Genomic DNA, 26,543 nt, shown 5'->3' with positions numbered 1-26,543 from the left:
AGCTATCCAGGTACTAATTAAATGTTTGTTGATTATTCCTGGCTGATCTCTCCACCACAAGCCATTAGTCCTTTCATATTTCCTATATTGCTTTAATTACTCAGGCCAGAAAACTGGGTATCAGACTGTTCCTTACACCTCACATCTGAATAGGTACCCAGTCCCTTGTTTTCCACCCCCTTCAGCGCTTTTTAAAATCTCTTATCATCATTATAATAGGCTTCATTAGGCCTCTTGATTGTTCTTCCAAGCCTCTAGTTCTCCACTTTCTGACTCCTATCACTATCCTCAAATCCATTCTCCACAGCACTGTCAAGTATTCAATCTAAAACAGAAATTAAATTTTGTCACTTCCCCATCCTTCAGTGGCTTTCTACTGACTTCAGCACAAAATCCAAACTCCTCAGTATGGTGAAGAATGGAAGCTTCCCAAACTGTTCCCTTTTAGTTAAATCTTCTGTCTTACTGCTACCATACTTGTTCCTTTAGTCACAAGGATTTTAGGGCTATTTCCTTTGTGCTAATCCTTTGAGAATATTTTACTCCACATTTACTCCACACTGCATATTCTTTAAGGTACAGCTCAAGAATCTTCTTCAGAAAACAATCTTTCATCCTCTTTCCCTGACTAGGGTAGGCTTCCCTCTGTGTACAGTATTTATCAGTGTGTTATAATCACTTCTTTGCTTATTGTCTTTTCCACTGGTGGATTTCAAACTTCATTGACCCAGACATATATAGTAAAAAATACATATTTTTAATCCTAACCCCACCCAGTACACACTGAAATAAAAATTTCATGAAACAATATCTAACTTTACTATATGCAACATACTCTGGTATTTATTATTCTGTGTTAGTCTCCTTCCTTTTTTTCCTAATTCTGGTTTCAACATACTGAATTGGTTTCATGGCCCAATTTAAAAATACTGCAACAGACTGTCAACTCACATAGATTCGTGAGCATGATAGATGCTCATTATAAGTAATTAAGAAAAAAAGAAAACAAAAATCTCTGTATCTCTAGCAATTAGCACCAGGGTCGGCATATAGCATTAGTCTATAAAAATTTTTAATAAAAGAATGAATACACACTTCTGGGGCAGACCATCTTCATAAATCATCTTTTGCCCCATCATTTCCCTTTTTTTTTATTTAAAAAAAATTAACATTTATTTATTATTCAGAGACAGAGAGAGACAGAGCATGACCAGGGGAGGAGCTGAGAGACAGGGAGACACAGAATGTGAAGCAGGCTCCAGGTTCCGAGCTGTCAGCAGAGAGCCCGACACGGGGCTCAAACTCACAAACTGTGAGATCATGATCTGAGATGAAGTCGGACGCTCAACAAACTGAGCCATCCAGGTGCCCCAATCACTTCCCTTTTTTAAGAATAAGAATTTCTTACAAGACATTAAATTAAAATATAGACCTGTAAGCACAGATACAGAGACAGGAAAAACTGGAGAAGGGATTTAAAAACTGTTGAGTTTGGGGGCACCTGGGTGGCTTAGTTGGTTAAGTGTCCAACTTTTCATTTTGACTCAGGTCATGATCTCATGGTTCGTGAGACTGAGCTCCATATCTGGCTCTGTGCTGACAGCATGGAGCCTGCTTGGCATTCTCTCCCTCCATGCCCTTGTCCCGCTTTAAAAAAAAAAAAAAGAAAAAAAGTTTATTTATTTTTGAGAGAAAGAGAGAGAGAGAGAGAGAGCAAGCACAAGTAGGGGAGGACAGAGACAGAGGGAGACACAGAATCCAAACAAGGCTCTAGGCTCTGAAGTGTCAGCACAGAGCCCGATGTAGGGCTTGAACCCACGAACCCATGAACTGTGGGATCAAGACCTGAGTGGAAGTTGGACACTCAACCGACTGAGCCACCCAGGTGCCCCGCCCCTGTCCCACTTACTCTCTCCCTCGCTCTCAAAATAAATAAATAAACAAAAAAAGTTTTCAATTGTTGAGTTTAAAGGGTATACTGAGAGAGCCATGATTGCTGAAGGCCAACTGTTAGATATTTCAAAAAAGGCCCAATATGGTGAAGTTACTGAGGTCCAGGATATCTGGTCATCAGTTCCAGAGGTCAGAAATCATCTTGTAAATGACCCAAAGATCACTTAATCTAACCAAATTCACAAGATACTGATGCATAGGGGTGCCTGGGTGGCTCAGTCAATTAAGTGTCTGACTTGGGCTTGGGTCATGATCTCACGATCCGCGAGTTCGAGCCCCACATCTGGGTGTCAGGCTCTCTACTGGCATCTCAGGGCCTGGAACCTGCTTCATATTTTGTGTCTCCTTCTCTCCCTCTGCCCCTCTCCTGGTCATGCTCTGTCTCTGTCTCTCTCAAAAATACATGAACATAAAAAAAGATACTGATGCATAGCTCATTTTAACTAATATTTATTACTGAGTACTTACTTTGTATCAGACAATATCCTAAGCTCAAAATACGAATCTATCCTCAAAACAACCCTGTGAAGTAGGATTATCTCATATTATTATCTCTGTTTCAAAGATGAGGAAACTGAGACTGAGACATGTAGTTACTTCTCCAAAGTTAAACAGGTAATAAGTGTAATAAAAAGGTTAGTAAAAAGATTGTGATAAAAATCTTGCAAAAAATCTCTCAAAAAGCAGAGCAATACACAAAGAAAAGGAGGAAAGATATTTAAATATGGAGAACTAATCCAAGGAGCCCAATAATTGATTATCAGGTGTTCCACAAAAAAATTGAGTTTTAAAAGGATAGGAGAAAAATCAGATAAACAAAGAGAATTTTCCATATCTAAAAGATGGAGTTTTGAGTCTCAAACTGTCCTCTGTGTATCCAGGATGAATGAAAAAGTTTCAATACCAAGGCACATTTTGAAATATCAGAACATTAGAGGTAAAAAGGGTAGCCAGAACATACAGCTCCATGAGCCAAGAGGAAGAGGTGAAAATGGCCCCTGTCACTATCACACCAAATAATCCACAGGAGAAATTTCTGCCTCCCTTCCCCACAGCTTTGGGCTCATGGATTTTGAGGTCCTGTACCCAAGGGAGGAATGCTTCCATCAGGAAATACCACCAAGGTTCAGATGAATTAGAAATTAATACTGCCCCCTGGCCATTTGGGGCTTCTCAAACTGCAGAATTAAAGACAGGAAGGGGTCACCATAGCCATGTGGTGATTAATTCCAATCATCAAAGGGAAACTAAATGATGAGACAAGGATGACTATGTCCAAAACCCGGCTGAGGCAACTCTATAGCCAACCCAACAAAGATAAGTCTATACTGGACTCAGATCATTTGGGAATTAAGGGTTAGGCACTGCACTAGATATAGAATTAGATCCAGTTAAGGTGCTCAGAGGGATAAGGGAGCATGTAATGAAGGACTGAGAAAGAAGTTATTAGTAGTTTAGGCCTCATGGGCACCTACAGAAGGAGGGTTCAATAGCAGCTACACTATATTATTCTTACGCACCATTCTACCCCACATTATATGAAGAGCATTGGCATTGGCTAGCATTTTAAACCCCATCATCCTGTGATTATATGATGACTGATAGGTCTATGTGTGCCCATTGTGTTGGGAACAATGATTGTCATACAAGGGATGATACATGAATTTCTTACAGTACAAATTACACAGGAAGATATTGGGGCTTGAATTGCTTTTGCAGTATTCCATCTAAAGGAGAGACCTACTAACAAAGGAGACAAAAGCAGCGAGGAGCCAGAGTTTCCTTTTCAGGGAATTGGTATAAAACAGAGGCCCCTTGGGGCGCCTGGGTGGCTCAGTGGGTTAAGCGTCCGACTTTGGCTCAGGTCATGATCTCATGGTCCGTGGGTTTGAGCCCTGCGTTGGGCTCTGTGCTGACAGCTCAGAGCCTGGAGCCTGTTTCAGATTCTGTGTCTCCCTCTTTCTCTGACCCTCCCCTGTTCATGCTCTCTCTCTGTCTCAAAAATAAATAAATGTTAAAAAAATAAAAAATAAATAAATAAATAAAACAGAAGCCCCTTTCAGAAGCCCACTGAATAAATTAAGAATGCATGCTATATGAGAGACAGGGCACTGATGGCAGTCATTGTCAACTAAAGAAGCAGGGATGACCAAAACAGAGTAGTTAAGTAGCATGATTCATTTCTCCTCTCTTCCTACTTCTAGCCAACACCAGAAGAGTTCGTGTTGAGAAGGAAAGAGGAAAAAATATACTAGAACCAACCAGGCATCCCCCAACCTAATTTTTAGGGGTTTAAAGAAGGAGAATGACTGAAAAATTGACTATACTCCTTTCCTCATTTCAAGTCCCCATGGCTATAAGTCTAGATAGTAATGGAGGAGGTTTCAAAACATTGAAGTTTTGGGGCACCTGAGTGGCTCAGTTGAGTGTCCAACTTCGGCTCAGGTCATGATCTCACAGTTCACAAGTTTGAGCCCCATGTCGGGTTCTGTGCTGACAGCTCAGAGTCTGGAGCCTGTTTCAGATTCTGTGTCTCCATTTCTCTCTGCCCCTCCCCCCCCCCGCCCCCACACTCTGTCTCTTTCTCAAAAATAAATAAACATTAAAAAAATAATTAGAAAAATAAAACACCAAAGTTTTAACTAGGATAGGCTAGACTTTGAATAACTCAAAAATTTTGTAAATGTTTAGTTATTATTTATTTTGAGAGAGAGAGGGAGAGAACGAGCAGGGGAGGGGCAGAGAAAGGGAGAGAAAGAATCCCAAGCAGGTTCCACACTGCCAGCAGAGCCCAACACCAGTGGAGCCTGACTCACGAACCGAACCGTTGAGTTCATGACCTAAGCCAAACGACAGTCAGGTGCTTAACCAACTGAGCTACCCAGGTGCCCCTAGACTTTGAATAACTTAAAAGAGCAGAAAATGTACTCTAGGAAAACATAATACAGTAGAGCGATGACTAGAGAAAAATAAAGCATTTTAGTACATACCCCAAACAACTTCAGATTCCTTAGTAACTTGGTCACATAAAAGAAATAGTAGTATGTAGTTTATGATATGTTAAGTGGATGAATCAGAACTTAAAACTTGTATGTATGTGGCAACTACAATTGTACGAGTAATCTGAATATATTAAACAATGCCTGGAGCAGATAATTGAGTTTTCCCTAAATCACAATTTTTCATAGGGTCAGCAATGATCATATATCTAACCAAACCTACTATTACATTTATTTTTTGCCACCTATTTGTTTTAAGAAGTAAAATAAGTTTATTTTGTAAGATTGCTTTTCATAAATCCATGTTGGATGATAGATACTTGGCCACCCTCTGTGGACTTGTAAATTATGATTTTCTGGTTTTTGTTTTTTGGTTTTTTGGTTGTTATTGTTTTTCAAAGATTAACACCATAGTATTTCAAAGAAGAAGACTAAACAAAGTGTGGTCTCTCAGTTCTTCCCTTTTCCATTAAAATTTGAGTATTATGCTTGAGTTTTTCCATTATCTGCAATCATTCTAGTTTGCAGGGAGTCCATACATATAATTGTTAATAGCACAGGTATTTCAGAGAACATGTCTTTGAGTCTTCTAGTGAAGATTCCTTTAGGCCCACCTGATGTGAAATCATACACCCTAACCTATTCTATCTCTGACTCCAATTTCTACAGCATCATTGGTAATATTTGTATGAGGACTCTAATTTATGAAGTCTTCCTCTCACATTGGAATATTTTAGGACACTGGAGCAGGGTGAGAATATCCTGGAATTATTTACAGCATATTGATCTATACTAGGAATGTCCTTACCCCTTTTTAACCCAATCCTGGTAAGAGATAAAAAGTTTATGGCTATCTTTTTAAAATATCAACCCCATATGATCCCAATGGAAAATATATATGAACTAGATAGCATAAAAGTAAAGTAAGGCTCACCAAAGAATCACCTTTCAAATTACAGCTTATGTTCTTATCTGTCATAATTATGATTTAGATAAGTACTCAGCTACCTTTAATAAATGGATAAGGTGTTGTAATATACTAAATACATAACTATGCAATTTTAATTTGTGCTTAGATATGGGCTCATATACCAAAAAATCTCCTAATAGTATATAAAATGTCATTTGGCATTTAAACACATTGTCTAATTTCTTTTGCTTAACACAAAGCAAAGCAAAACCTAAGATAATTAAATTATATTGATGCTATTTGAAAGAATTGGACATTTGTCATCTCCCTGCTGCAGTCCTTCTGTGCATTTTGATGAAAATAACAATATAAAGTTCAAAATCTGAGAATAAAAGAACTTGAAAGTCTACTTGAAAAGGAAAAATAGCAAAAATCTTTACTAAATGAAAGAAACATACAATTTAGCTCAGCAAGGCTTCTACATATCCAAGGACAACATAGATGTGCAGCCACAATTTTTTGAAAAGAAAATGTCTTCCCGGCCTGTCTTGTGATTCTTGCATAATAAAACTTACATAAAACAAAATGTTGTAACTACTTGTTAATATCTTAAAATATTTTGGGAAGGAACCCCTTGCAATTGTTCTTACACTTTTTTTAAAATAGAATTTTTCATTTCTCCAAGTATTTGTCCTTAAATAAGGATATTACATATAATTTTTTAAAAGTCAATATTCGGATTTTTAGATAAGAATTCATAAAATGAAAATGCAATAAATTATAATATATAGATAATTCCAGTATTACAATAAATAGATAATTCTATTTACATAGGAATTGTCCTTAAAGGCCAGGCAGAGAGGGGAGGGAGATAAACCTGAGCATGGGCCTAAAGAAGAGGGGATATGGGCAAGCTTAAATATTAATGTATTCAATACAAGACTTTCTCTGAATAAAAATCTTTCATAAATGGTAAAAGAATTTGTTCTCACTTCAAGTAAGAACTCAGAGATGAAGATAATATTCTTCCAGCCCTGGAGGAGTTATCAATAAGAGGTAAATAAGCTTAAGAGAGGAGAAGGTGATGATTCATAATTATCCCCTAGGAGGACAGATCAGAAAGTGAGGCAATCTTTCTGTGATAAGTAGGCCTACCTTGGTGAGTGAACACAGCAGGCCCCAGATATAGCAGGCCTCAATGGAGCCAGCTGGAGAGAAGTGAGAGAAGAGTATAAAAGCCTCACTTGGGGTGAAATGTGGGGCTGCTGCGGGGAACAGCATGCGCTCACTCCTGTTTGTTGTGGGAAACCCAGGGAGGAAAAGGAGGAAGGATGTTATATCCACTGGTCCACTTACCCAATACCTCTCTTTGACTCTGTAAGTGTATTCCTAATAGGACCTGGGTTTGGGGAGATGGCAGCCTACATCTAGTGTCTGAATGTCTGGGTGCTCAACTGATTGAAGGATAGAGATGGAAGTAGAGAGGAGCAGGGTAAGCTGCTCATGAGGAATAGCTAGGCCTTCTTAGAGCTCTGTGAGAAAGCTCAAATCTGGGTTAAAATTCTCTGGGGAAAACCAGGGCTACTGATGATCTGGGCTTGTCTACAAGAATACATGTGCCCCAGAGAATCTTGTCTTTGGAGCCACTGTACCAGGGATAAACGTACTCTGGCAAAAGATCATCTCCTGGCAATTGTGTCGATTACCCGCCTTAGGCCAGAGCTACTCCCTGGTGACATCCAAAGAACAATTTAATAAGGAAAGGCCTGTAGTATACACATGTTGGCAGGATGAGTTGAACATGAATAAGGTGGTTTGTAGTCTTTGATTCTAATCACATGCTGAAGGATGTTTTAAAGCAAAGAAACTTAGCAGTTTCCAATGTCAAGAACCATGAATTGCTAGAACAAAAGGGGAAGCATAGTTGTTTTGTGGAGAAATAATGTTCTTGATAGTATTACACAAAATCATTTAAAATAAACACTTAACGGGTATCAATCATGAGCCAGACACGGTGACTTTCTTTCCAAAGTAAAGTATTTCATGAAAGAAATTAACCCTTTCAACAGCAAGAATGGGAAGAAGACAACCCAGAAAAACATAGGATCAAACTGAGAGTTGGGCCACAGTATCACCTCTATCAGTAACTCACTGAGAAACCTTAAAGAAGAGTGTGGGATGAAGTCAGGGATTTTCAGGGGTGCACAGGTGGCTTACCTAGGTGGAATATATTAAAAATTAGTATTCATATTCTTTTTTGTCTAAAAAACTATAAGTTAACAATAGTAATATTTAATCTAGGAATGAAGAGTGACAAAAATGTATTAGATATACATTTATATGGAGATACATACACAAATTTTTATGCATATATATACCAAATTAAAAAGATGGCAATGACTAGATTATCTGATTTCTAAAATCACTTTGCTCTAAAGTTCTGATTCTACATTATTCAAAGTACTTTAGTTTCTCTTAAACCATATCTAAAAATCACACCATATCTGTAATAACATAAACTTCCCCATATACAATATACAAAATTAAATCTTACAAAGATATGAAAAAGTAAACATTTTATTATTTAAATGCATCCTAGCCCTACCAACACACCCTTCTTACCTGATGAAGCAGGTTCTCTCTGTATTATATGATGCCAGTTGGCATGACCCTTTCGTCCTCTTAGCTCATTCAAGAGACTGGCAAAGGCATTCTCTGAGAGCCCTGTGTTGATGAGATTAATGACAAACTTAAAGTCTGGATTCTCTCTAGGAAAATTTTCAGAATTCTTTTAATTTTACTAATTTGCACAGCCACTAGTTTGTTTCGTTTGTTGATAACTGTATATATATATATATTTTTTTAGTTTATATTTATATTTTATTTTATAATTCTTTTAATTAACAAGTTAAAAATATTAAGAATCAATAATATATATTGTTGATAACAATATATATATTTTAGTTTATAATTATATTTTATTTTATAATTCTTTTAAAGGATAGATTTATGAACTAAACATTTAATTCACAGTATTATATAACTGGTATAAAAGCTACTCACTTTGTGTGCCCAGATGATAGCAAGTTAAGAGTCTTACTGTGCATAGTAATATGGATAAATAGATCAAAAGGTGAAAACCAGTCCATTAAAATGTCAGCTTTGGGGCTCCTGAGTGGCTCAGTGGGTTAAGCATACAACTCATGATTTTGGCTTGGGTCATGATCTCGGGTTTGTGGGATTGAGCCCCATGTAGGGCTCTGTGCTGGCAGCATGGACCCTGCTTGGGATTCTCTTTCTCTCTCTTTCACTGCCCCCTCTACCCTGTGCACGTGTTCTATCTCTCCCTCTTGCTCTCTCAAACCAAGTAAACATTAAAAAAATGACAGCTGGGGCGCCTGGGTGGCTCAGTCGGTTAAGCGTCCGACTTCAGCTCAGGTCACGATCTCGCGGTCCGTGAGTTGGAGCCCCGCGTCGGGCTCTGAGCTGATGGCTCGGAGACTGGAGCCTGCTTCCGATTCTGTGTCTCCCTCTCTCTCTGCCCCTCCCCCATTCATGCTGTGTCTCTCTCTGTCTCAAAAATAAATAAATGTTAGAAAAAAAATTTTTAAAAATATGACAGCTTTCACAATTAAGTAAATATACTTAACACTACTAAAATGCATGTTTAAAAATCATTAAAATGTTCAATTTTATGTGTTTTATACCAGTCAAAAAAAAAAAAAGACAAGGACTGAAATAATATATCATTTTAAAATGAATATTCTAGTCATAAGTTTTCGTTTTATTTGTTTAATATCTAAGTAGCTTTGATAGAGTTTCCTTCACCTTCCCCCTACCCTGAAGCTTTCCACATTGATAAACAACCCAAACAAGATAAAAAAAATTTAAGACAGGGGAATAATTTGTTAGCTAAAATTAAAAAAAAAAATGTATGAAACAGCATTTTAACTATGTAATGTGAAATATCTTAGGCCTTATTGTATTACCCTAAGTAGACACACATAATTAATGCCATTTTTAGAAATTATAGTTTCAAAAAATGAAGCATGCAGCGCTGGTTGGTCATTTCTTTTTTTTTTTTTTTTTTTTTACTTGTAAGAAATTGTTTTTATTTTTTTATTTTTTTTATTTTTTATTTATTTTTTATTTTTTATTTTTTTTAATATATGAAATTTACTGTCAAATTGGTTTCCATACAACACCCAGTGCTCATCCCAAAAGGTGCCCTCCTCAATACCCATCACCCACCCTGCCCTCCCTCCCACCCCCCATCAACCCTCAGTTTGTTCTCAGTTTTTAACAGTCTCTTATGCTTTGGCTCTCTCCCACTCTAACCTCTTTTTTTTTTTTTCCTTCCCCTCCCCCATGGGTTTCTGTTACGTTTCTCAGGATCCACATAAGAGTGAAACCATATGGTATCTGTCTTTCTCAGTATGGCTTATTTCACTTAGCATCACACTCTCCAGTTCCATCCACGTTGCTACAAAAGGTCATATTTCATTTTTTCTCATTGCCACGTAGTATTCCATTGTGTATATAAACCACAATTTCTTTATCCATTCATCAGTTGATGGAGATTTAGGCTCTTTCCATAATTTGGCTATTGTTGAGAGTGCTGCTATAAACATTGGGGTACAAGTGCCCCTATGCATCAGTACTCCTGTATCCCTTGGGTAAATTCCTAGCAGTGCTATTGCTGGGTCATTGGGTAGGTCTATTTTTAATTTTCTGAGGAACCTCCACACTGCTTTCCAGAGTGGCTGCACCAATTTGCATTCCCACCAACAGTGCAAGAGGGTTCCCGTTTCTCCACATCCTCTCCAGCATCTATAGTCTCCTGATTTGTTCATTTTGGCCACTCTGACTGGCGTGAGGTGGTATCTGAGTGTGGTTTTGATTTGTATTTCCCTGACGAGGAGCGACGTTGAACATCTTTTCATGTGCCTGTTGGCCATCCGGATGTCTTCTTTAGAGAAGTGTCTATTCATGTTTTCTGCCCATTTCTTCACTGGGTTATTTGTTTTTCGGGTGTGGAGTTTGATGAGCTCTTTATAGATTTTGGATACTAGCCCTTGGTTGGTCATTTCATAAACAAGTATAATAAATTATAGTGCTCTTTCCTCATTCTGATCAATATTTGCTTGTAAATAATGACAGAATGCAAAAGTAGAAATAGTGACTTTCAGGGGCGCCTGGGTGGCGCAGTCGGTTAAGCATCTGACTTCAGCCAGGTCACGATCTCGCGGTCCGTGAGTTCGAGCCCCGCGTCAGGCTCTGGGCTGATGGCTCGGAGCCTGGAGCCTGCTTCCGATTCTGTGTCTCCCTCTCTCTCTGCCCCTCCCCCGTTCATGCTCTGTCTCTCTCTGTCCCAAAAATAAAAATAAAAAACGTTGAAAAAAAAAATTTTAAGAAATAGTGACTTTCAACTGTTCCTTGTTTCAGTTAAGCTGCTTCTCTTTGATTCTGTGTATCACAATTCATAGAATATAAAGAAGAGGGTAAGAGTTAGCCCGTATGTCTAAAAACCTCCAAAAAGGTTAGTAAGTTTCTAATTATGAAAGAAACTAATATAACCTCATTAAAAGAAGCAAACAGTATTTTTTAAAAATTCCTCATTAATTCTCTTCAAACTTTCCCTTCTACAGGCAGTCACAGTTAACCTTGTTAGGTATGTTTATATCAAAATACACTTCTTTATATAAATAATATAACATTATAATGTTATGTAACTTAGTTTTTAACCTATTATATACTAGATATTCTCCCATGTCAGTACATATTAACCAGCCCCTTTTGATGAATGTTTAGGCTATTTCCAATTTCTCAATAAAATTAATGCTGTATTGAACATCTTTGTTCATACATCTTTGCATTCTTATGCAAACAATTTTGTAGACAAATGCTTGTAAGTGGAACTTCTACCTCAAAATATATACAAATTTAAAAAAATGTACAAATTAAAATTTTTGTTAAATTTGTTAAAATTGCAAAATTGCTTCTTAAAAAGTACTAGTTCATACATCTATGGCTAGTGTATGAGAGTTACAAAATGGAGTGTGCAAATTGTTGGTAATGTATGCCTTTAAGTTACTATTCTAATAGTAGTTTTTGATATGAGCTTGCCTATTTTTATTTTAACTCATAAGAAAGTCAAGTAGGCGGGTAGGGCATTCTAAATAATTGTTTTGGGAATTGAAACTCATTGCCCCCCTCCCCTCCCAATAAGCACTATGAACCAAACAAATGAGTTGACTAGCTGTTGTTACTACCTGTAGAGAAGTATACATTTTGAAATAAAGACATATTAAATATCTGCATTTTCTTTTAGATTTCATATTTCTTATACCCACTTTCTGATGTCCATCACTTTAATACCATGTTTTAAAAAAAAAAAAATCTCTTCTGGAGGTTTCTTTCTTTCTTTTAAATTATTTTTTTAATGTTTATTTATTCTTCAGACAGAGACAGAACGTGAACAGGGGAGGGGCAGAGAGAGGGAGACACAGAATTTGAAACAGGCTCCAGGCTCTCAGCTGTCAGCACAGAGCCCGACGGGGCTTGAACCCACGAACTGTGAGATCATGACCTGAGACGAAGTTGGACGCTTAACCGACTGAGCCACCCAGGCACCCCTCTTCTGGAGGTTTCAAGACAGGATGCCAAAATTTACTAGTCCATATGCACTTGAATCTATATCAAACATACAGTTGCTAGTTCATTCTTAATAGTGCAATATGGCCTTTTTCTTTGGAGAAAAATGCCTTTTCCGAACCTCCTATTCTAGAATAAATATTAACATACCAATATCATCTCATATTAACATATAATTTTAGAGTTTACACATCTCTTTCATAAATATTGTTCCATTTCATTTTCACAACCAAGGTGTGGTAACTGGGAAGGTATTATCTCCACTTAATAAATGAAACAGGTCCCACAATCATGAAGCAGTAGAACTGAGACTAGTAGAGCACTGAACTTTCCACATCCCTCTGTTGCCTCTTATATATGTATAAGGACAGCATATTCCTTTTGCAGAAATTTTATTCCATGGTGGTAACATTCACCCAATAAATTCCCTTTATAACAAGGTAAAAGATAAATTTAAAAAAGAGGGGGGAAAACCCTGCAAAAAAAGAAAATACCTTTCTCCTTTTTGGTAATGTTACTACTACCTTTCTGAAGGAAGTCATTCTTTTTACTTTTAGCTAAACTGTACCTAAACATGTGTTCTGTGGCAGTGTAATAAATATGTGTGAACAATTCTAAGACAAGGACAATTTAAAAATGTAACCTCAATTTTGCAAGTAGATCATACTAAATGCTAGTCAAACAATATATGTTTCATTGTATTTCTAATTCACATTCATCTTATTTCTTATTCATATTTATCATATATAGGTTTCACTGTATTTTTTCTCTACAACCATAAAGTCACAGGACTAATCCATTTCAGATTTTATTTTCTTATTATAAGGATAATTGCTGGTCAGCTATTGGCTGATCTACAAATAAGGTGGTTTTGTAAAGGAATGAGCCTTGTCATTTTGAAAAAATGATTATTAAAAAAAGATTGTTTTCCTTTTTTGATCCATAATGTCATTAATGGCAGATTTCAGTTTCCTTCTTAACATCATGATCATAATTTCTTGTGTTTCATTTAGATGTAAAGAAGGATCCAAGCATTCTTGGTACCTGTTGTGATCTTTATCTTCAAGAAGGCCATCTCCATGCAGTTGAACAAATACTGGGCTGAGTATCTGGAGAACCTGACTCTAAGGTAGGCTGTATACTGAGTGTGAACTTGGGGCAATTTCTCTTTTCTGGGCTTTAATGTCTTTATCACTAAAATGAGAGGATGTATTAGTTCTAGACTATCATCCCAAGGGTCCATTTTAGCTTTAGCAGTATCATTGTAAAACCTATTAAACAACATTTGTTCAGACAAGACATTCTAGTGTTTTAGACAACATTGTGGGACTATTTGTGGATACCTAAATAATGACTTATCTTCTGGGACGAAAGGTTTCAGCAATTATGAAATATTGGCAAGTACTATGGCCCAAATCAGGAAGCATCCTGTGCGATGGTTCGGGCCAGTAGAGTTTGAGGTATTATTAGGTAACAATTTCAGCGGCAGAGTACCTCAACGTTACAATATATACTGTTTAAACACATGAGAAAAGAAAAACGAAGTTAAACAAGAATTTAGGGCAAAAATAGAAACAAATAGGGGCACCTGGGTGGCTCAGTCGGTTAGGCCTCCAACTTTGGCCAGGGTCATGATTTCACAGCTTGTGGGTTCTGACCCCAACGGGATCTGTGCTGACATCTCAGAGCCTGGAGCCTGCTTCAGATTCTCTCTCTCTCTGTCCCTCCCCAACTCGCGCTCTGTCTCTCAAACATAAACATTAGAAAAAAATTTTTCTTCAAATAGAAGCAAATAATTGTATATTTCTCCCGCAAATGCAACTCAAACCCTACATTTTACCTACATAAACCTAAGGCCTTAGGTGTTGGTGCAGGCCAAAGGGGAAGTTTCTCTACCCATCTCTGAAACATCGCTGGGGGGGAACAGAAAACAGCTATATGGTATTTATATTATTCAAATCCAACCTAAAAGTTTCTGTCCTCGCGCCGGCCAGCGAGCATCTTAACACGTTAGGTCCCTTATGCGGCCTCCACCTCCGGCTCAGGCCTGCAAAGCTGCTGACCCCCGCTTGCGGTGGCTAGGCAACGGTCGGAGCATTCCCCGCGGTGTCAGCCCCTCCTCTTGGGGTGCATCCACCTCCCAGCGCCTCGAATCTCCTCCTCTCATTGGCTAGCGACATGCCAGAGGTGGGTGGGGGAAATGCGTCAGACAACGAGCTCACTTCCGGCCAGGGAGCGCGCGGGTTGATTCGTCCTTCCTCAGCCGCGGGTGCTCGCAGCTCGGAAATGGCGGGTAAGTTCCCGGGAAAAGTTTACCAAGGGGAGGGGGCGGGCAGGTTTGGGAAAGAACGCCGAGACCGTGGTGACAGTGCCCGCCTGGAACTTTCGGGCACCAGCCTGGGTTCCAGAAGGCTTCCTTCAGCCTGGAAGCACGGAACTCTCACCCCAGCTCCTTGTCGGCCGAGGTTCGTGCCCCCACCCCCAACTACTCGGGGTTCTGCGGCTTCTGCGAAGAACTCGGCCCCGGCGGAGGGCTGAGGAAGCCGGGGGAAGGCGTCGCGATTTGGGCTTGTAAGGTGCTAGATGTCTTGAGGCCTGTTAATCTCGTTGCTTCTTCCCCACTGCTGCCTCAGCCACAGTAGTCTGGTTCTGTTCCCGCCAGCTGATTTTAATGCTCAGATCTTCCTCTTCCAGGTCTCCCTCCACCTTCCTTCCACTACAGTCAACTTCTGAGCTAGCGCAGTTCTGCCTTGCCCTGCGTTAGGGCTCTCACTTGAATCTTGACTTCGTAATCGTTTTTCTTAATCTCTCGCGTTTAATATTCCTAGGCTCGATTTAGATTTCCTTTGAGAAAGAGTTTCTCGCTTTCTTCCTTCATCTAAACTTCTCTTAGTATTCTTTCTACACTGTAATTCTCGTGTTCATTCTATTCTGCTTTCTTTATTGAGTCTCTTTAGTTTACAACATTTAATGACTAATACTTGCTATTTTTTACATGTATTGAGCCTATTTTGGTGTGGTTTTCCAATTACATATTTTTTGAAGTGAAGGGACAGTTTCTACTTTTATCTTTACCCGCTGTCTTCCTAGTTGTCTTACTACACTTTTATGGATGTGCTGGATAGACAGGCTATCACGTGAACGCTACAGATATTCAAGGAAGGACTGTTCTACCAGATAGTGACTGTGGGATTTTGGGGGTACACTGGTGCTATAAAAGAGGGGGACCATATGTATTATGTATGGTGTGCATATAGTAAGAATTACACCTAAATTTGAATCTCTGCTTCACCACTTAATAGTTGGGCGCCTTTCAGCAATGAAACCTCTTTCTTTCTAATCCTGAGCTTTTGAATATGAAATGGGACTGATAGGGTATTTACTTGTCTAAGAGATTGTGGGGATTAAGCCAAAGTATGATTTCACAAGTTAGATTTTGTTGCTTGCGTTGTATATAATTCCCTTGGAGTGGGTTCTGTTGTCTCAGTTTCATAGGTTAGGGTCTGAGGAGTCAAGTGCTCTAGTTCTAGTTCACAGATCCAGTAAGTGGTGAAGACTGGATTTGATTCTAGGAATTCTGACTCCAGACTATTAATCTGTAGTGCCTCAAATGTTCCCCCCATTTTCTGTGTATGATGTCTCAACCACTTGTTAAAGTTTATGGCGTGTCATTGTACCTTTCTTTTGTTTCTGCTAATGACTTCTTTTTTCCTGAATTTTTACTAATTTTTATGTTCATTATGTCAGGAGATTTATTGTCATCTTTGCTTGACAGTTCACTTTGATAATGATTGCTTCCATTTTTAATTATTACATGTATTGATGGGTGCCCATGTTGTAATAAAAGCATTTAGCTGTCAGTAGCCCATAGTTTATGACTTTATACATATATCGTTAAAAAAAACTTCAATGCAGTTAAAATTTTCTTTCCCAACCTAATCCCCATTCCTTCTCTCTTATCCTAGAGATAACCATGGTTACCAGTTTCTTGTGTATCCTTCCTGAGATAATGTATGCATTATCAGTTGATGGTTTTTTAATAGTTGATATGAAGTACTCTGGGTAGAATTTTTCCAGTATTAGAGATGAAATGGTATTGTAATTATCAAAGGATATTCTCATTTTGTTTCTTGGTGGAGCAGTGGCATCCTTTTTATATTTTAAAAAGCCGCTCAGGTGTAAATCCTAGCAGGTAGTGTATATTAGTATTAAATATAAGGAAAGGTCAGTAGTCATTAATTTTCAGATTTACTTATTCATGTAAAGCAAGCCTAGTTCATAAGCTTCTATCTCACAAGTGATATTTCTCTTGTTTTCTAATGAGGAAGTCATATGCAGTACATTTATTTAGGAGTCTATAGGCCTTTACTTTTATGATCTGTCAGCATGTTTTAAATCTTACCTTTTATTCTACTTCTAATAAGAACGCTGTTTGTAGGTTCGACTATTTAAACCAGTTCCAACAAGGCCTTTTAAAAACTTTCCCTTAGGATTTGGTGCTATGGAGAAATTTTTGGTTGAGTACAAGAGTGCAGTGGAGAAGAAGCTGGCAGAGTACAAATGTAACACCAACACAGCAATTGAACTAAAATTAGGTACGTATGCTATTTTGAAGTGGTATTATATATGCACTGTGTGTTCATATATAATCTTTTTTTTTTAATTCGAAGTAGAAGTTTACATAAGAAGAGTTGTTCATGTACATGGTTAGTTTTCTGCATGTATTGAACACATTCCGATTTTATTCAGTCTCGGTTTATGTCATAGAGTGGGTAGATGTTTAAGAAGTGGCAGAGTGTACATATAGGAAGTACAGTGTGGCAAAAAATGATAGTTGTCAGTGTTCTCAGACTCTTAAAAACATTTACCTTTACATTTTTCTTATAAAAATAGTAGACCGTACGTGTTGGTGAGGATGTGGAAAAACACTCGTATTGCTGATGGGAATGTAAAATGATGCAACTACTTTGGAAAACAGTTTGGCAAGTTCTTAAAAAGTTAGATGTACTATATGACCCAGCAATTCTACTCCTAGGTATCTATCTACTCAAGAGAAATGAAAACATATGTCCAGGGGCACCTGGATGGTTCAGTCGGTTAAGTGTCCGACTTCGGCTCAGCTCATGATCTCATGGTTTGTGAGTTCGAGCCTCGCATCGGTCTCTGTGCTGACAGCTGGGAGCCTGGAGCCTGCTTCAGATTCTCTCTCTCTCTCTCTCTCTCTCTCTCTCTCTCTCTCTACCCCTCCCCTGCTCACGCTCTGTCTCTCAAAAATAAATAAACATTAAAAAAAATTTAAAAACATATGTCCATACAAAAACTAGTATGTAAATATTTATAGCAGCATTATTCACAGTAGCCCCAAAATGGAGACAACTGAGATCTCTGTCAACTGATAAGTGAATAAACAAAGTGTAGTATATCTATATGATGGAATAACCACTTGACAATAAAAAGGAGTAAAAGATACTACAAACATGAGAGAACTCAAAAACATTCCAAGTAAAAAAAAAAAATCAGACAGAAAAAAACCTCACATACAATATGATTGTATTTATATGTATGTTTGGAAAAGGCAAATCTGTAGACAGAAGATAGAATGGTAGTTGTCAGACTGAGTGTGAGAGAGAATGACTGCAAATAGGCATGAGATTTCTTTTGGGGACAGTGGCAATGTTTTTTTTTTCTAATTTTTTTTTTTTTCAACATTTTTTATTTATTTTTGGGACAGAGAGAGACAGAGCATGAATGGGGGAGGGGCAGAGAGAGAGGGAGACACAGAATCGGAAACAGGCTCCAGGCTCCGAGCCATCAGCCCAGAGCCTGACGCGGGGCTCGAACTCACGGACCGCGAGATCGTGACCTGGCTGAAGTCGGACGCTTAACCGACTGCGCCACCCAGGTGCCCCTGCAATGTTTTAAAATTAGATTGTGACAATGGTCACACAATTCTAAATTTACTAAAAATTATAGAATTATATGCTTAAAACAAGTGTTATTGTTATGTAAATTATACCTCAATAAAGCTATTTAAAAAAATAGTTTTATGTTCATGAATTCTGGTTCCATCACATTCCATCCCTGAATAGTCTTATAGTGAAGTTAATAGTACTTACTTTTACAGTGGTTGTAAAGATTAAATGAGGAGGTTAAGTACAAGTAAAGTGCATTAACAACTTGACTTTTAAAAATTCTCAATAAATATTAGCTTCCATTATTTAAAACAGTACAAACATAACAAAAATATAAAGAAAGTGACAAAGAAGGTACTCTTCACTGCAGAGATAATACTTACCTAGGTTTTTTTTTCTTCTGCATACATAGATTTATTTTTCTAAAATCAGGATCCTGTTGTAAAGATATAAGTATTCGTTTTCCATATTGGTTACTCCATTTTGCATTCCTACCAACAGTGCACATAGGTTCCAATTTCCCTACATCCTTGCCAACACTTGTTATTTTCTGTGGATTTTTTACTCTTTTTAAACTATTTTTTTAATTTGATAATTAACACATTTTTGATTCTAAGAAAAGTATATCCTTTGTATCTAAGTGAATCAGCCCTTAAATATTGCAAGTATGTGTTTTTGTCATATCTTACAAAAAGGTCCTCCCTACTCTAAGATTTTAAAGTTTATCCATTGTTTCTTTTAATATTTTTGCGATTTTTTCTTTTTTAAGTGCAAACTTTTTTTTTTTTTTAATTTTTTTTAACGTTTATTTATTTTTGAGACAGAGAGAGACAGAGCATGAACGGGGGAGGGTCAGAGAGAGGGAGACACAGAATCTGAAACAGGCTCCAGGCTCTGAGCTGTCAGCACAGAGCCCGACGCGGGGCTCGAACTCACGGACCGCAAGATCATGACTCAAGCCGAAGTCGGCCACTTAACCGACTGAGCCACCCAGGCGCCCCTTAAGTGCAAACTTTTGACTCTTTCCTGCTATAAGGCATGAGATAGGAATCCAGCTTTGCTTTCTCAGATGACTTAGCCAATTTTCCACCTGCCAGTTTAAGTTGTCTTTTCATTAATGATTTAAAATTGCTTTTAGCATATTAAAGTATCATAAAAATCATGTATCTTTTGTCCTTGCTCCATTAGTGTAATGCTGTTAAAAATTTTATGATTAATATATGATGTGACTAGGCCCCCCACTTGTTATTCTTTAAGAGTTTTCCTAAGTTTTCTCTAATTCTGTTTGTTCTTCTAGATGAACATTTTATCAAGTTCCAAAAAGATTTTTGTTGATTGTTTTTTGTTTTTTTTTTTTTACTTGAGATCCTGTTAAATTAAGTTTAACTTCGGGAGAGTCAACATCCTTATATTGTTGAGTCTTTTCTTTTTAATAGTAAGCAAGAATATTTTTCGGGATGCCTGGGTTACTCAATTGGTTAAGCATCTGACTTCAGCTCAGGTCATGATCTCACAGTTTGTGAGTTCAAGCCTCATTGCTTTCAGAGCCTGCTTGGGATCCTTAGTCCCCCTTTCTTTGCCGCTCCCCCATATGCACCCTCTCTCTTTCTCTTTGTCTCTCCCCCAGAAATAAACACTAGGGGTACCTGGGAGGCTCAGTCAATTAAGTGTCCAACTTCGGCTCAGGTTATGATCTTGAGGTTGGAGAGTTTGAGCCCCACGTTGGGTTCTGTGCAGAAAGCTCAGAGCCTGGAGCCTACTTCAGATCCTATGTCTCCCTCTCTCTCTGTCCCTCCCCTGCTTGTGTTCTGTCTCTCTCTGTCTCTCAAAAATAAACTTTAAAAAAAAAAACAAAACATTAAAAAAATGTAAAAAAAAAAAAAAAAAAAAGGAATATTTTTCTACTTATTTGGGTCTTTTTTAAATGTCCATCTTTTTAAAGAGTTTTAAATTTTATAGATGGTAAACATCTCTTATTAGGTTTATTCCTAGGTATTTCATTCATGTTATTGCTATTACAAATGAGATTTTCTCTTCCACTATATGTTCTGTCTTTATTAGTAGTGTGTGAGAAAACTGTGGAAAACAATTTTTTAATATATATTTATTTCCCCACTTCAAAATCCAAGTTAGGTAACTCAAGTTCTACACATACATGACAGAATTAAAACTGGGTTATTTGGTCATTCTAATTCCTTACAGTTATAGTAATAACTTGTAACCTCAAGCCAACCTTCCTTTCTCCCTCTTTTTTTTCAGCTCTCCTGTCCCAGTTCCCTCCCCTTCCACCTTGTCTGGACAAATGGTTATTGAAATCTATGCGACAGGCATTCTGCTAGACACATGGGATAACTTTAACTCTTGACTGCATACCCATAATTCCACTAAGGTTTATCCTGAGATTCTTCCTCTCATAGAAGCTCTTGTTCACTTGGTGTGTGAGGGATTGACAGGCACACTTTTTTTTCCACAGAGGTTTAGAGCTTTGGGGTAGGTTATTGTAGAAAGAGTGAATCTTTTTTTTCTATGTTTCTTTTTAACCATTTTTATGTGTACAGTTAAGTAGCATTAATTGTATTCATAATATTATGTGACCATTAGTGCTTTTTCCAAAATTTTTTCATCACCCCAAACAGAAACTTTGTGGCTGTTAAACAGTAAATCTGCAGGGTGTCTGGGTGGCTCAGTCGGTTAAGCGTCTGACTTCGGCTCAGGTCATGATCTCGCGGTTCGTGAGTTCAAGCCCCGCATCGGGCTCTGTGCTGACAGCCCAGAGCCTGGAGCCTGTTTCAGATTCTGTGTCTCCCTTTCTCTCTGGCCCTTCCTCTCTGTCTGTCTCTCTCTCTCTCTCTCTCTCTCTCTCTCTCAAAAGTAAATAAACATTAAAAAAAAATTAAAAAAAAAAAACAGTAAATCCCCATTCACTTTTCCCCTCCAGCCCTTGGTAACCTCTAATCTATTTTCTGTTTCTATGAATTTACCTGTTCTAGATATTTTGTTTAAGTGGTGTCACAGCAGTATTTGTCCTTTTGTGTGTGGCTTATTTCACTTAGCATAATGTTTTCAATTTATTTCACTTAGCAGATATTTCATGTTGTAGCATATATCAGGACTCCAGTCCTGTTCATGGCTGAATAATATTCTATTGTGTATATATGCCACATTTTGTTTATTCATTTGTTCATGGACATTTGGGTCTTTTTTTTTTTTTTTTCAAAGTTTGTTTATTTATTTTGAGAGCAAGAGATAGGAGAATTCTGAGCAGGCTCTGCAGCGTTCGTTGGTGTGGAGCCCGATGTGAGGGTTGAACTCATAAAGCATGAGATCGTGACCTGAGTCAAAATCAAGAGTCCGATATGTCCGATATGTACCTGACTGAGCCGTGAAGGCTGCCCCCATCTTGATCTTTTCTACCTTTTGGCTATTGTGAATAATGGTACTATGGACGTCAGCCTATGCGTGTCTGTTTGACTCCCTGTTTTCAATTCTTTTGAGTTTATAGCTACGAATAGAATTACTGAGATATGTTAATTCTATGTTGAATTTTTTGAGGAACTGCTTAGTTATTTTACATAGTAGCTGAACCATTTTACAATCCTACCAGCAATGTACAAGGGTTCCAATTTCACTACGTCGTCAGTGCTTTTTATTTTCTTTTTTTTCCTTATATTATTATAGCCATCCTAATAGATGTAAAATGATATCTTACTGTGATTTTGATTTGCACTGTTCTAATGACTAAGGATGTTGAGTATCTTTTCATGTGCTTATTTGCCATTTGTATATCTTCTTTGTAGAAGTGTCTATTCAAATCCTTTGCCTATTTTTTAATTGGGTTGTCTTTTTGGGTTTTTTGGATATATTTTCTTTATTTTATTTTATTTTATTTTATTTTATTTTATTTTATTCTCTTCTATTCTGTTTTATTTATTTTGAGAGGGAAAGCATGAATGAGGGAGGGGCAGAGAGAGGGGAAGAGAGAGAATCCCAAGCAGGCTCCATACTGTTACTACAGAGCCAGGCGCAGGGCTTGAACTCACAAACCATGAGATCGTGACCTGAGCTGAAATCAGGAGTTGGACACTTAACCGACTGAGCCACCCAGGTGCCCCTGTTACGGTTTTTTTCCCAATATATTTAAAACATTTTTTTTTTTTATGTTTTATTTTTGAGAGAGACAGAGTGTGAGTGGGGAGAGGGGCAGAGAGAGAGGGAGACACAGAATCCAAAGCAGGCTCCAGGTTCTGAGCTTTTGGCACCGAGCCTGAGGCGGGGCTTAAACCCACGGACTGTGAGATCATAACCTGAACCAAAGTCGGACAGTTAACCTACTGAGACACCCAGGTGCCCCTTTCAGTATATTTTAAAACCTGATAATTTTACTGGCTTCTCTTACTTTCTGGGGAGTGGCTTCAGCTGATTGTTTTTCAGGCTTATAACCATATCTGGTCATTTTCATAAATTCACTTTGTTTTTGATATACATGCCTCTTTGTTCTCTTTTCAGATTGCATTGGCAAGCACTTTCAGAACAGTGTTTGAAAATGATTACAGTCATCTGTTCCTTAATTTAATGAGAATGGTTCTAGTGTGTCTTCACTAAGTATCCTTGCTTATTACTTTGAAGAGTAATTTGTCTTGTTTTGCAAAGAGTTTTTATTTAAACATCCATATTAGAATTTATCAAGTGCCATTTGGTTTCCATGGAAATATTTGATTATATTATGTTACATGCAAATGTTAATACTACATAATATTTAATATAATAGATTTTATTATCATATCTTTGTATTTTGAACCACCCTTGCATTTCTGAAATGAATATCTTGAGGTTTTTTTAATGAATTGATGAAGACTATTTTATATTTAAATATTTTTATCTTACCACCACTTACAGATGAGATTGGTCTGTGTTTTTGTCCATTGTGCTTTCTTTTTAGAGGAGGTGAAGATCAGCTTTTGTATTTTTTGTGACTACTTTTCTTGGCCTTCCTATTTTACCACTCCCACCCTCACCAGTTTTAAAAACATTAGATTTACCTAAAGGTAAAGGCTTGAAAGAATTCACCTTAATCATGAAGAGATCTTATGCCATTGAATGCAATTTTTTTTTTTTTTTTTTACAAGTTAGATTGCATTTTCAGGTTTTGTAGTTTGCATGATACATTTCTGACCCTTCCATTTATTTTTAACTTGTCATTCCTTTTAGGTATGTCTTTTATAGAGTATATACTTGAATTTGATTGCATAGTTTTTTTTGCCTGATAATTTTATCTCCTTTATATTTATTGTTTGGTGCTTTTGTTATCTTATTTTTCTCTTATTTCCTTGCACTTTTTCATGTAATATATATTGTTTTCCCTGACCTCGTCATTCTCCAGTATGCTCTGTTTTAAATTCTACAAAAAAGCCATATAACCTATTATTAAAATACAATATATTGTTCTACTGAGATTGTTTATATATTTTAAAAAATTTTTTTTTAACATTTATTTATTTTTGAGACAGAGAGAGACAGAGCATGAACGGGGGAGGGGCAGAGAGAGAGGGAGACACAGAATCCGAAACAGGCTCCAGGCTCTGAGCGGTCACACAGAGCCCACGCGGGGCTCGAACTCACGGACCGTGAGATCATGACCTGAGCTGAAGTCGGACGCTTAACCGACCAAGCCACCCAGGCACCCCAGATTGTTTATATTTTAAGTTCATTTACCATTTGTCAAATACTGCGTTGGTCGTATAGTGGTGAGCATAGCTGCCTTCCATTTGCGAAATACTCATTTAGCTATACTTATGTGGCAGAAATTTATCTGGGGATAAAAAACTGCACTGGAGATAGAGCAGTATACAAATAGTTTCTCTTTTCATGGAGCTTACATTCTGGTTATGAGAAACAGACATAAATACATGGAAAATTGTGATTTGTGTTATGGAGAAAATACAGGGTGATCAGGTCCAACTACTAAGGTGACATTTGAGTATATAATAAAAGGAATGAATTTGTGAGCAATGTAGATATCTCAAGGAAGATTGTTAACATACAGCAGAATCGCAAGTGCAGAATGTGCTGTATGTGTTCAAGGAATATTAAGGAAGCCATTGTGACTGAGAAGGCTAGCTTGGGAGAATGAAGTATCTGGAAGCGAAAAGATTGAAGTATTTGAAGGAGGAAGAGGTAATCAACTATGTCAAATGTTGCTGGTAGTCTCATAACATAAGAACTATTGGGATTTAGTGATTTGATAACTTTTTTTTTAATGAGAGAAGTCATAGGATCTACTACTTTATAGTAATTTAGAGAAATTAAAAGAGAAATTAGAAGTGGAGTATAGACAATTCCATATTCGAAGAGATTTTCTCAGCAGCAGAGTTGAGAAATGGGTAGCTAGAGAAAGACCTAGGATAAAGTTAGAGAACTTTATTTTTGCTTTTTATTTATTAAAAAAATTTTTTAATGTTTATTTTTAAGAGAGAGAGAGACAGAGAGCAAGCAGGGGAGGGACAGAGAGAGAGGGAGACACACAATCCAAAGCGGGCTCCAGGCTTCAAGCTGTCAGCCCAGAGCCCAACATGGGGCTGGAATTCATGAATGGTGAGATCATGATCTGAGCCAAAGTCAAACACTTGACCGACTGAGCCACCCAGGCACCCCTATTTTTGCTTTTTAAAAAGTGTTGTACATGGGGCGCCTGGGTGGCTCAGTCGGTTGAGCGTCCGACTTCAGCTCAGGTCACGATCTCGCGGTCCGCGAGTTCGAGCCCCGCGTCGGGCTCTGGGCTGATGGCTCAGAGCCTGGAGCTTGCTTCCGATTCTGTGTCTCCCTCTCTCTCTGCCCCTCCCCCGTTCATGCTGTGTCTCTCTCTGTCTCAAAAATAAATAAACGTTAAAAAAAAAAAAAAAATTTAAAAAAAAAAAGTGTTGTACAATTTATACACGATGAAATGCATGATAAGTGTATGATTCAGTGAGGTTTGAGGTTTCCCCCCAAAATAGCTGCTTTTTGGGGGTTTTAATTTAAAACCCAGTTTTGGGGGTTGATACATGCAGCAGGTCTGGTGGGCTACATTCCTTTGTTTTGTTTTGTTTAAAGTTTATTTTAAAAGAGACGGAGAGAGAGCATAACCTGGGGAGGGACAGAGAGAGAGAAAATCCCAAACAGGCTCTCCAACAGTGCAGAGCCAGATGGGGGACTGCTCTCATGAACCGCGAGATCATGACCTAAGCCAAAATCGAGTTGGATGTTCAACCAGCTGAGCCATTGAACCGATTTTGTTTTGAACCGATTGCAAACTTACAGAGAAGTTGGAAGTATAAGTACAAAGACTTTTTCTCCCTGAACTATTTGAGAATAAATTGCTGACTTGATGCATCATCACCACATATTCTTTAATGTATATTTACTGTAAACAAGAACATTATTATACATGGCCAGAATATAGTCATTAAAATTAGAAAATTAATATCAGTACATTATCACCATCTAATTCTCAGACTCTGCTTAAATTTTCCACTTATCTTAAAATGCCCTTTATAGCAAAGGGATCCAGTTTAATTAGGGCCAGGGCTTACATTTGGTTGCCTTGTTTTCTTTTGTCCCCTTCAGACTGAAACAGTTGTAAGTCTTTTCTTGACTTTCATGACCTTGACCAGTTGAGGATTATAGGTAAGTTATGTTGTAGAATGTCTCTCACTTTGGGTTTATCTGATATTTGCTCAAGGTTTATTTAAGGTTATATTTTTCTGGTAGGAATATCACAGAAGTGATGTGCAGATTTCATTGCACTTGTTAGTTTTTCATTAAACTTCCAGTTCTTTCATTTATTTAGTTCCTCTTTTATTTAGTGGATTATAATCTGTTACTATCATTTATTTTGGTGGCTATATTGTCCCTGATTTGGCCAGTGGGAGCCCAGTTCCTGCTGGCTTCTATGTCTTTTTTACATGTCCTCTTCATTTGATTACTTCATTCTGATTATTTTTTAGAACAAGATATTCCAGGTTCATCTGTTAGGTCTGTCATAGCTCTGGAATCAGCCATTTCTCCAGGGAGCCCTGGTTTTTTGTTTGGTTTTGTTTTTTTTGTTTTGTTTTGTTTTTAAGAGGAAAATGGTATTTT

The 26,543-nt window shown here is 37.7% G+C and overlaps 2 protein-coding genes across 3 annotated transcripts in view; one reads left to right on the top strand and one right to left on the bottom strand.

The window, feature by feature from the left end:
* Window positions 1-26,543, bottom strand: part of SLC25A12 (solute carrier family 25 member 12) — a 212,334-nt gene that overhangs the window by 116,043 nt on the left and 69,748 nt on the right. The window contains exon 1 of one of the 2 annotated variants that reach the window (XM_058714021.1): window positions 8,485-8,585. The exons of the other annotated variant lie outside the window; for it this stretch is intronic. The gene's annotated coding sequence lies outside the window, so the exon portion shown is untranslated. Of the gene's footprint in view, window positions 1-8,484; window positions 8,586-26,543 lie in introns of those variants that run through there. 2 annotated transcript variants of the gene reach the window in all.
* Window positions 14,695-26,543, top strand: part of HAT1 (histone acetyltransferase 1) — a 61,389-nt gene continuing 49,540 nt past the window's right edge. Inside the window, exons 1-2 of the mRNA XM_058714059.1 lie at window positions 14,695-14,809; window positions 17,007-17,111. Of these exons, the coding sequence (XP_058570042.1) occupies window positions 14,695-14,809; window positions 17,007-17,111 (220 nt within the window). The remainder of the gene's footprint in view (window positions 14,810-17,006; window positions 17,112-26,543) is intronic.

This window comes from Neofelis nebulosa, chromosome 2 (assembly GCF_028018385.1).
Source record: "Neofelis nebulosa isolate mNeoNeb1 chromosome 2, mNeoNeb1.pri, whole genome shotgun sequence".
Taxonomy (NCBI): Eukaryota; Metazoa; Chordata; class Mammalia; order Carnivora; family Felidae; genus Neofelis; species Neofelis nebulosa.
This window is presented reverse-complemented; position numbering and strand designations above follow the sequence as displayed.